An 11,950-nucleotide genomic window follows, 5' to 3' on the forward strand; every position below is an offset into this window, starting at 1 on the left:
AGGGATGGGTCTGTTGGTGGCTTTTAAATCCTGTGGGTCAGATGCAGTCTCCAACCATGAAAGTGCTTTTACTGCTGGTCTGCAGCACAAATTGGGAATGGTCCTTCTGTTGTGTCCCCTAGCAGCTGCTGATGGTCTCTCATGAATGGCATGCTAGGCTGGAGGGGCTCTTCGATCCAGCTCACTTGGGCCATCTTGCCATCAAGCAGCTGAGTAAGTTCAGACAAAACTCTTTTTGCAGTTTCTCCTTTATGAGCTTGGGGTTGTAATATCTGAAAAGAGCTTAAAAAGCTGTGGCAGAAATAAAACACTTGCTATTATGATTTTTCACTCTCTGTCATGACAGTAGAGCTATGCCCTGACAAAACATCCTGATGCAGATTCTGAAAAAAGGAAATATTAACATCTGTAAATGCTCTGCATGCTTGGTCTTCTGAAAAGCAGAAGAAATCCAGAAATTAAGCATTACTGTGTATGCTAAAGCATTGCTTGCCCTGCATCGTGCACAGTTTGATGTGATTTCTTTACCTCTATGTGTCTGAGTTCCATAATGCTGGAAAGCCAAAATTGGGGGTGCTGGAAAGAATGCTGATGTTGGGAGGTTGAGTGCTACAGTTCTTGCTTGGAAGATGCTAAAAGACACTTGATGTTTATCATCACCACCAGAACGACCTGGTCTGTCCCCTGGTGTGGTTACCTACGGAGCTGCTGAAGAGGTCTTATATAGAGAGATATATATGGAGACATATATAGCCTGGGTTAGTGCAGTGACAGGTGATGTACATGTGTGGGTTGAATGATAACTTGGGTTCAAAAGGACCTCTCGAGGTCTTGGTCCAAGGCCCAGCCTAACATAGGACCAGCTTCAATATCAGATTCAGTTACAGTGTTAGATGTGCTTGCTTAGCCAGATCAAAGCAGGCAACAAGGAGGGATCAGCTGTCACCTTCTGGGCTTTTGGAGCAAGCAGGAGCAATTGAGATCTGTCCTCATTGCCACTGCAAAGTCTAAAGGGACTGTTGTCTGCAGCATTGTGACCATTGTGTCTTGCTTTGCCAAGGTTTGCTCTCAGAAATTCCCAGTGAATTGGGAAAATAAGTAAAGTAGAGAGCAGAGGAGATGGAAAAAGTCCAGTGTTTATCCCCAGATTTCTGCTAACCGATTTTGAAATGGCTGAACTAGCTGGGGATCTTGTGGCTTGCAACAGTGGCAAAGATGGGACTGTTCCACTGTCAGCAGAAATGGCCAAATGCAGAAGTAGGTAGAAGCTAAATGAGTAACACAGTGTATGACACACAGTGGGAAAAATGGTATGGCAAGGACAATCACTGAAATGGCAGGATCTCCAAGGGAAATTAAGGTGGCCATAGAACAGAAGGAAGGTATTTTTGAAAGCAGCGTTGAGAATTTATTTTAGCACTTGAATATTGGGTAAGTATTCCTGGAGATACTCTGGGGGATGATAGATGGACTCAAGGTATTGTTAATAATCACTGTGGTTTTAAGTTTTGGAGCTGAAATACACTTGGCATCCCTAATCCAACTGGACTTGTGATGGGAAAATTACATTCTCGGGAAGTAATTTAGAAGGTCAAAGAAAAGCCAGAAAGAACTTCTACAGCAGCGATTTCCTCTGCTTTCTAAACTGTCTTTTAGAGTGGCAATAACTCCAGAATGAAAGGATCTATTCTCACCTTCCAGATGAAAGGGCTAATGCAATTTAAAAGGTTTGCATGCAAAGGTTTTATGGCTTGGTAACCAGCCACATTTGAAAATGATCCGGGGTGGGATGAACACGTGAGAGAGCACCAGACTGAGCTGGACCCTTTCCTTGCCTGCCCTTCTCCTGCAGATAATGGTGATGACCGGTCCGAGAGCATTCTTGCCGAGAACCACGTGGATGGCACTGTGGGGATACTGAGCGGAGCTGGTGGGAGGAAGCCCATGAAGACAGGCATGAAGGAGCTGGCAGTTATGAGGGAGAAGGTGAATGAGCAGCAGCGGCAGATGGGCAAAGTCAGCAAGGCCCATCACAACCATGAAGACTCCAAAAAGTCACGGCTGTCAACGGGCAGGGTGAGAGGGCAGGGGCTGTGGGGGGCTGAGGGGTGCAGCTGTGGGCTCACTGGGAAATGCTGAATGCAAAGCCTTAGTGACATCTGCAGTAAACTGTCTTAAAAAGATTAAAAAAAAATTTTGAAAGAAAAAAGCGGGGCAAGGAAAATAAGGAAAAGCAAACATTGGTTTTGGCCTGAAGCTGGGGCTGAACACACCATCTGATGAACTTTGATGTGCTGGTGAGGAGCCATTATTTTCTTTGCAGCTTTACCTCCTGATGGCAGAGCTGGGAAAGGGGGGCTCCTGCTGGCTCGATACCTACCTCTGCAGGGGTGCGGCATGCCCTTTGCCCGTGGACTGCCTTTCTCACACCCGTTTTCCCCTAAGCAAATGCCAGAGATGGCCCAAGGGGATTTGGGGGGGTGGGGTAAAGGGGTACTGCTTGCCTGCTGCAGAGCAGCCCCAGTCCAGGTTAGGGGGGCCACAAGCCCCGAGGATGGGCTGTGCGACTGTCTCATAGCAGTGGGAGTGCTCAAAGTCCGTCCCCTTCTTGCTTTCCCTGTCTCTACGCCCTCCAGTCCTTGGCCGTGGTTTCCCTCTAGTGGGCAGTTTGGTCAAGGCAACTAAATGGGATGGGGATGGAGATGGAAACCCATCCCAAAAGGTCCTTGTAAACATATAGAGCATTAATATCTGGTGAGCACAGGGACAGAAAGGGACTTTAAAAGAGAGTCCTCAATGTCTTCCAAGGAACAGGCAAAACAGAGGTTCAAAATAAGGTGTAAGCACCATCAGCTTTGAGAGCTCCCACACTGCTGCTGCTCCTTTGAGGGGAAAAAACCCCAACACCATCCACTGCAAAAACAGAGGTGTGGACTCACTTTGGCTCACATCAGGTGTAATTCAAACAGACCGCCTTGGTGGGGAGCCCTATGTGGAAGCTGCTGTGGAGCAAGAGGGATGCCTCCAGAGGCTAGCTTTGGATACTCTCATTTCCAGGGCTTCCCCTCCACTCCCATGGGTTTTCACATGCTTTGAATTTCACTTCTGGGCCAAAACTGTGCCACAGGTGTGGGAACTCATGAAACCATCCTGGTCTGTCTGGTCTAGCCCTGCTTTGTGTCATTCTTCATCACCCGTGGGACCCACGGTAGCATCTCTAAGGTTTCTCCTTCTCTGTATATGCAGGGCTTGGGACATGGTATTATGTAGGCTCTTGGCCATGTAAGGCACATGGGAGAGACATTCATGTCCACATGTGGCCATGCAGCACTCTGATTTTGGGTGTCTGCAGGTGAAGTCTGTAGCAGAACCCAGTGGCAAACCTGTGTCATGAGGAGGTGCACGCAAGTGTTCATCCCTACTGGTGTTTCCACTGTCCAAAGTGTTGACCTTGAATGGTACCATTGCCCTGATTTTTTTTATTTTTATTTTTATTTTTATTTTTTTAATTTTTTTTTCTGCTTTCTGGTCTCTTTTCAGACCCCTTGTCAGCAGGAGCTGGATCAGGTCCTGGAACGCATATCCACTATGCGGCTGCCAGATGAGCGAGGTCCCCTGGAGCACCTCTACTCCCTTCACATCCCCAACTGTGACAAGCATGGCCTGTACAATCTCAAGCAGGTAAGTGGGGAGAGCGGCAGCTCTGGGGCTGACTGTACTCCCAGCAGCAGCCCTTGGCTCTCTGTCTGTCCCCATCGTGTGCAGCCACAAAGCACAGGCACAGATCAGGGCTGGGCTGAGACTGCACACACGATATGAGGTGTGGGGTAAACAGCAAATACTGCACATGGCATGAACAGGTTTAGTAGCACCTAGGTGCTGCTGCAGCCATGGGTGCTTAGGTGCATCTGCAGCCACGGGTTCACAAGTGGAGATGAGATCCACATCCACGTGTGGCTCTGGGCAGCCAAGAATCTGTTTAATTCAGAGCCCCTTCTTCCTCACAAGAGCTGCTTATCTGTCCAGGTCTATTTTAATGTACTTTGAGCCACATATTGTCCTGACTGGGCCCTGCTGCAGGAGAAAAGCAGAGAGAGACTGAATGTTGGCCAGTCTTGCAGACAAAACAGAAAGGACTTCTCCTTGGGTCAGGAAGTTTTATAGTGCACTTTACTGGTTTTCCTCCACAAATCAAGGCTGGTCCCACAGCTGTAGGAGGGATTCCTTCCAGGTGAGGTGGGGCTTGGGGTGCAGTGTGCTTCTGAAGGTATTTATGGGATCCAGAAAGACTCACAGAACCTGTGTGTCTGAATTCTGACTTCTTGGCTTTGCCTGTGCAAAACTACCAGGTGTCAGTGGCTCAGTCATGGGGAAAAAAGTGCCAGGAAAACCAGCAAAACCCTAGCTTGTCCAGAGTTGACTGCAGTTGTGGGAATAGTACTTGGATATGAGGATCCCTTATAGCTGAGCCTTTGGAGGGGACCCCAGAAAACCTGCTCTTTTTGTGGCTGAGCATTTTACTCAGGGCTACTTCCCTTGATCAGGAGCATTAAAAAAAAAGTATGATGCTCTGAGATAATCTCCCTCTGTCCCTTCTCTTGTCTCTGTGCCATCTGGACCCTCACCCTCCATCTCCCCCTGAAGAGCCCCATGGGCTGGCTAGATCCTCCAGCATGAGCATACTTGGAAGGGCTGGTTGGAGCAGAGCTGGCAAGTTGCCTGTAGGGAGATAAGACATGTCTGGGGAATGAGCCTGGACAGTGCAGTGATGCTTTGTGTGCTACAAAAGAGAAGAGAGTCTCTGCTGCTCCTTGTCCCTGGGAAATAAGTCAGCTTGCACTGAAGGGTGCAGGTGGGTTACACACTGGTCACTACTACAGATAAAGAGAGAGGACAAAAATTGTTTTCTCTTCTTCCCTGCACCTCCCTGCTTGAGGGCAAACAAGGCAAATGTGAAGTGATACCAATTTCCCTCCATCTAGGAGTTGAGCTCATTTTCATTTACTGGAAAGCAGACGGCAACAAAAGCATTCCCAGTTGCTCACACCCCCTATGGGCCAGTACTCAGGTGGAGGATGCACTCTCCTGCTGGGGAGGCTTTTCCTTCCTCTCTTTTTGTACTTTTTTATTCCCATGAACAAGGCTGCATTTTGACCTCAGCCCAGCTGCAGAAAATGGCTTAAATTCAGCTTTACGGAGTGCCCACAGAGGTTGGCCTGCTTGGAGTAACCTCTGCATCTCCCACTACACCCTGTCCAGAAATGTATATGCTGGGGATGGAGGGGTGAGTGTCAGATTCAAAGTGCCTGCAGCCCTGCACGGCAGGAGGTGGATGATAACAATTAGGGCAAGAAACCTTTGTCTAACAGGACTGGGAGGACACAGTCCAGGTCCAGATGCACCATGGTCCCTACCTCCATTCTGGAACAGAGTGAATCCCTGTTTAGAAGTATGTTTAGGTCTGGCTGAGGGGGCCTTGATCTGATGTTTCAGTTTGTTTAGCCTAATCTACAGGTGAGAAGAAGCTCATACAACTCCTCTGTCAGTCTATCCCATCCCTCTTTCCCCTCGGACTCTTGACTCTCTGGGTGCTTTTCTCCACAATTGGCAGAAGGTGATGCATTTCAGGGACAGTTGTCCTTGTGGTTCATTAAAATTGGCTTCTTGGTCCTTGGATCAGCCACTGGGGAAAGAGGTTCAGCCCTCAGCCTGGACTGATAAAGTAACACTACTGGTGCAGTACAGACCCTGGGCTGTTTGAGTATGGTATCTGTGGATCTTGCCTAAGTCCAGACTAGTGCCAGATGACTGGAGAAACCCCAGCTCGGCCTGTGTTTGGGCTTTGGGCTGGTGGACCTGGGAAGGGGGTTGTTTTGTCCCTGTCTTTACTTTGATGCCTGCCCTGTCCCTCTTCATGCAGTGCAAGATGTCTGTGAACGGGCAGCGTGGCGAGTGCTGGTGTGTGGACCCAATCCACGGGAAGGTGATCCAGGGTGCACCCACCATCCGCGGGGACCCCGAGTGCCACCTCTTCTACACAGCGCATGAGCAGGAGGACCGGGGAGCACATGCCCTGCGGAGCCAGTAGACAGACATGATCCTGCTGGCTGGAGGTGGCTCACTGTGGCCCCAGTGCTGGATTTTACATGGTTTTCAGCGTGTCTCTTTAGGCTCTGGAAGAGACTGGGGTTGGGTCCTGCGTGCTGCCCTCCTTCCTCAGCTGCCTGATTCCTGGGGAAGGGAGGGATTATGGGAGGGGAAAGGCGGTGGGGGGTTTGCAAGGAGAAGGGACTGCTTTCTTAGTCTTTCACCCAACATAAACCAGAGAACCGGTCTTTTTTGCTCCTCGCCCTGCAGCCCTGCCGTCCCTGCTGCTTCGCGGCATCTTCCTCTGCTCTCCAGCACAGAGTGCCATGTGCTCCCTGACCCCTCCCAGGGGGCAAAACCCTTTGCCATGGGTGGGAGTGAGTGAAAAAAAACAAAAGAAAAAGCCCAGCCTTTGCTCCTCTTTTTCTCCCTTCCCCAATACCAAAGACTGTAAATACTGTCGTCTGCCTCTTGTGTCCTGCTGGTCCCCTGTCCCCCAGCCCAGCCATCTGTCCTGGCATGGGATGTGGGGTGGGAACATACCACCGCAGTTGGGACGTGTTCCCTAAGGAAGCATTGGTGAGGGAAAGGGCTAAAAATGAGACAGCTGCTCACCTCACCCCCTAAAAACACTCCTGGGTGCTTCCTTTCCTGGTGCTGGGGAACAGCCAACTCCATAGGGACTGGCTTCAGCCACTGGTCCAAGAGCATGGGGCCTTTAGGTGACGACAAAGCTAAATGCTTGTTTTTCAAGGGGATTTGAAGGGCTTTTGCTGAGTATTTCTTAGGATCAGCTTATACTGAGGGAGCTAAAATGAACTTGCTGAGGCTGGGTGGAAGGATGCCTATGTAGATTTAGGATAACAAGCCAGGGAATGTCTCTCTCTTTCTCTCATTCATTTTTTCTTTGTTTCTAGATAGGAAAAAAACAAAACACATCTAAAACCTGCGCTCCCAAGCAGCTGCCCTTGTCCCTCCATTTTTGCTTGGGACTGGAGTGAGCATCTGCTATTCAGCATATAACTTTTTCTTTTTGTAAGTAAATTACAGTATGTATCTTGCTTCATAAAGGCCCTGACACACACACACACTCCTCTGCCCACATACACATTTATATTGATGAAATCCAAGTGATTCCAGGTGCTCTGAGAGGTTTTGCGCTGGACATGCTGTTCTGAGGAGAGATGTGTCTCTGCTGTTAATTCACCTGTTGATTTCTTTCTGTACAGAACACACCGATGCTGAGAATAAATAACTTCCCCATTGCCTAAGCAAGGAGATTTTATTATTTTCTTCCTTCTCTTTTTTTTCTTTTTTTTTAAAATATGGATACCCTTTGTAGAGCAATTGCAAAAACCCTCTCCTAAGAGTAATAATATTGGGCTTTCTTTAAATGGTTTATTGCTTTTTGCCCTGCTTCTTGGACCCACATTTCAGATCCAAAGTGTGAAGGGCACAGGTGGGCTCTGTAACTTAAAGCCTTTGTGACTTTTTAGAGGTTTGGATATGGCAGTGGAGGAGACAGGGGAAGGACCCCCTTTGGAAAGTCATGGGGGGCATATGTGGATGTCTACGACTGGGAGCATGAGAGAAGAAGAAAACACCTCCATGCGAAACCAAGTAACTGTAAAACTGATGCTACCTGTTTTCTGTTAACATCTGAGGGTGTTCTGCTTTTTCATATAAACCTTGCACATGCTGGCTCTCATCTGCAGTTTATACTTTTTGTTTTGTTTAGGAATAGGGAAGTTTTCTTATGTGTTTGTCTTTTTCTCTTTTGAAAAAGTTGAGCTGCAGAAAGTTGGAATAAATTAAATGGGATGCCAGAAAACTGTCATCTTCCCTCTCCCCACTGTTCACAGGATATTTCCTTGCCTGATGCATCACATGCAAACTTGGCCCTGTTCATCCTTTGTCCAGGTGGTGTTGCAAACCCCAGGCCTGACAGACAGCAATGGGAGTTGAGCTTTTCATCGTTACTGTCCCAAGTTGTATGAGCAGGGAGGAACTGGTGTCACTCATCCTTTGGCCAGCTGTATTCCTGCTACACACGTGGGACCTTGTGAATCTACAAAATGCAACTAGGCCCTTGAATCAGCATCTGGCCAGTATTTGTGTGGAGACTCTCTCCCTGCCTGACAGCAGCTAGATTTGGTGGAAAGAGGTGGTTGTGTTCCACTTTGCTGGGTGGAGAGAATGGCAGTGTGAATGTCCTGTCCAACATGATGTTCATGGAGCTTCCTGAGCTGCTGAGTGGCTATGTGAGAGTGGTGATTTCCTGCTCCTTGAGCAGGGAAGCAGCCTTCCAAGGCAAGTTCCCTCCTACCCAGTGCAGGGACCTTGGCAGATGCTTGGGCAAAGGCTGTAAGGACAACTCCCTTGTTGTCTCTCTACTCTCTCCAGCTTCCCAGCCTTGATATTTCAGGGGCTTCTTGAGCTGATGGTTGCATCCACTCATGCTGTTTCTGAGCTGGAAGATGGGCCTGTCCTCCATGAATCATCCAGGTTCCTTTAGGTGTCTTGCTACAGTTTTGGCCTCCACTACACCCCATGCAAAGAGTTCCTCAGCTAAGCAGGATGATTCAGGGAGAAACTGCATGTGGTTTCCATGGAGGACACTCCCAAGGACTCTCCCCTTTGCTAGCACAAGGAGAGCAAAATCTGAGCTGGCCAGAAAGCTGACTATAGTGTTTCCAAGTGAAGCCTTTTCCCAGAACAGGCTGTTGGGAAGGTGCAGGGAGGTTTGAGCTGTGTGTGGGACCAGAGTTTGGTTGAGCTGCTTCACCCATGGGGCTGTAGAGACAGGTCCCTTGAAGGTCCTGCACCTTCTCCCAGGGTGAGAAGTGCTGCCAAAGGGAGTGTGACAGCACAGCTTGGTGCTTGGGGCACCACAGGGAGGCAAAGAATAACTACTACTAATAATAAAACTCCACACTACATTCAATTAAAATTGCAGCATTGAAGGAGAGGCCCCATGTGGCCCTGACATCTAGCATCCAGGTGGCTGTGGTTTCCCTTTGGCCTCCGCAAAGGGGGGCAAAACCACTGGGCTGTTTCCCCTTCTGTTTATTTTCCATTCCCTGCCAGGAGGTTGAGTGGGACTGACACATGCTGAGAGGCTGGGCAATTGTGGGGAGCACAAGGAAAATGCCTGGGGGCAGTAGGTTGCAGGGGAGGGGAAGAGGACAGGCAGGATGTGGGGTAGCTGAAGGTGGATCAGGTGATGCTGGGAGTGGGGGGGATGCCAAGTGCACTGTAGGGCACAAGGGACCTCCTGGCCAGGTGCTTCCCAGAGAGGTCTGAAGGTGACAGAGGTGCCTGAGCCCAGCCATGCCAGGGGCCACCCTCCAGTTCAGGGGCTGGAGGTGAACAAACGGGAGCCCGCAATCCAGCAAAGGGTGCTTGCAACTGGCCAGGCACCTTACAGAGGGGCAGAGGGAGACAACATTAAGGCAAAAGGAGCAAAAAGCTTCTAGTTAGGCTTCCCTAGGGTTGTGATATGACCTTAATGTCTGCATATGTCTGTGCATGGGTTTGATGGTTGTTGTTGCTTTGGGGTTTCATCTGGGCCAGATTTGTGCCATTTGCCTGATGGGGCACGAGGTCAGGCATTAGGACTGTGCCAGCTGCACGCAGGAGTCTAGCTGAAACCCCAGCAGCTGTGGTGTACGCACACAGAGGTATCTACACTGGCAAGTGAATATTTTCTTAGAGTGGTTTGGGTTGGAAGGGACATTAAAGATCATACAGTTCCAACTCCCATCCCGCTAGACCAGGGTGCGCGAATGGCACGGGCAGCGGCGGCCCCTCGTGGCAGCTGCGGCGCCGCGCGGCTCCTGCCCCGTGAGGTGCAGGCTCAGCCTTGTGGGGTGTCCATCAGGGATGGGGGGGCTGTGCCAGCACCACGTGGTGCAGATAGGATGGGGGATGCATTTTAGTGCAGCCCTGACAACCCACGGTCTCCCCAGTGCAGGGGCAAAGGGGATAGTTTTGCCTCCCACCCTGCTCTGGGCACGTGAGGATGATGCTGGGCAGTTGAATGGAGGGGAAGAGGGGCACAGAAGGAGGGGGAGATGAGGGGGTGAGTGGGCTGTGTGGGCAGTGGGGGAGGGTCAGATCTGACACTGGGGAGGGCACCGGGCAGCAGGAAGATCCACCAAGGGCTACCACAAGGTGATTATAGACTGGCTGGGCTGCCCCAGGGATGCTCCTGCACACTGGGATAAATCTTCCAGCGGCCCAGTGAGGTCTGAGGCTCAAATATCGCATCTGATCCGAAGCTGTGGGGCTCAGTTTGCGATAGCATTTAGGAGCTTAACATCACTGGTTGCCAGGTACTTTCTCCTGGTAAGCTTGCTGAATGTGCATGCTGTGCTCCACTGACACATTCATGCAAAGAAAATTCTGAAAAAAAATAGGGTAGCTCTGCTTTTATGATGCTCTAAACTCAAACCTGCAATTTTACTGCTCATCTAGCTTTTGATACTGGTATCAAAAGCTCTTCTAAACCATTGCGTCCATTTTGCCCCATGCCTTGTACCTCCCCGGGCACCCCCATGGAGCTGGATGAGCCCCTCAGAGGGCCCAACGCCACCAGCTGTGGAATGCTCGGGGCTGGAGCAGGTCACTGGCAGGCCCCAGCACAGAGATGCTCCACAAGGGTCAGGCAGAAGCTAACTGAATGCATAACTTTATTAAATAAATGCTTTGTCATGAGAAAAGACAAAGATCAAAGAGTAACATAAATTATAAGTTGAATAAATAGTATACAGCAATCTTCACTTTTTAATAAAATGTGAGATTTTTTTTTTAAGTACAAAATGCTAAACAGAGCATTAAGCTCTTCTTCCATTGTCAGTTTTTCACAAACTGCTTTTTTTTTTCCCACCAGTAAGATTATGAGTATTTCTTGTTTACTGGAAAAAAAACCAAAACAACAAAAACAAAACAAAAACGAAACAACAGAGCTACCGTATGTATGTAAAGCTATAAAAAGCTACCGTAAAATGTGTAGTGAGTATTGCTTAAAGATAAAAACCAGGCAGGAAACTCGGAATCTGGTGTGTTTTTAACAAGTGTGTTACAACGGTGGGTAACGTGAGCGGTGACGTCTGTCCCGGTGGCAGTGGCAGGGGGCTGGTGGGGCTGGGGAGGGGGGCACAGTAGGCAGGGCTCCTAGCCAGGGCCAGGACAGGGGTCTGGAAGCGAGGTGAACTGTTGGTCGTTAAATATACAATGCTCCATTTGGGGGGGGGGGAAAAATCAACAACAACAAAAAACCCAAACCAACAGCAAAAAAGTTTTCATGGGGAAGGCGGAGAAAAAGGGAAGGGGGGAGAGAGTGGAGAAATAGTGCAAAATGCTCTTGTACTAGTGGTTTTCGAAGTCCACTGCAGTACAGACAAGGGGTAGCCCAGCTGCTGAGCGCCGCTTCGTGGGCAGACGTGGTGGAAGGGCTGTCCTGACCCCTGTGCCATCCTTGTCCTCTCCTTCTCAGCTTGCATCCTAGATACTGGCGTGGGCTTGGCTCAGATAATGTAGCTGGAGACCCCTGAGCCTCACACCTCCCCCTAATGCATGAATTGCCAACATCTCCCCATGTGCCTCAACTCCCCACACTCCTCAGCCCCCAAATCTACCCCTTTTGGTTTTCTCACCCTAAATGCCAAAGGGTGCTGCTGGGTGCTGAGAATGGGAGCACCTCGTCACTGCCAACCCAGGGGGTGACCAACCCCTTCTGAAGTCATTTGTATCCCCAACCTGACCCAGACTCCAACCCCAGTCCTAAATATTAGTGCAGCCTACAAACAGCCTCGTCCTGCTGGGGATCCTTGAGGGAGCGGGCAGCCAGGGGAGTCACTTG

The 11,950-nt window shown here is 49.6% G+C and overlaps 1 protein-coding gene across 1 annotated transcript; it reads left to right on the forward strand.

Annotated features, from left to right (window-relative positions):
- Nucleotides 1-1,851: 1,851 nt before the first annotated feature.
- IGFBP2 (insulin like growth factor binding protein 2) lies at nt 1,852-7,795 on the forward strand. Its single transcript, XM_008922906.2, has 3 exons — nt 1,852-2,076; nt 3,541-3,681; nt 5,921-7,795. Exons 1-3 carry the CDS (start codon nt 1,945-1,947, stop codon nt 6,086-6,088), a joined length of 441 nt encoding a protein of 146 aa, XP_008921154.1. The 5' UTR covers nt 1,852-1,944; the 3' UTR covers nt 6,089-7,795.
- The last annotated feature ends 4,155 nt before the right edge of the window (nt 7,796-11,950 follow it).

This window comes from Manacus vitellinus, unplaced genomic scaffold (genome assembly GCF_001715985.3).
Source record: "Manacus vitellinus isolate BGI_N305 unplaced genomic scaffold, ASM171598v3 scaffold_22_pilon, whole genome shotgun sequence".
In the NCBI taxonomy this organism is placed as follows: domain Eukaryota; kingdom Metazoa; phylum Chordata; class Aves; order Passeriformes; family Pipridae; genus Manacus; species Manacus vitellinus.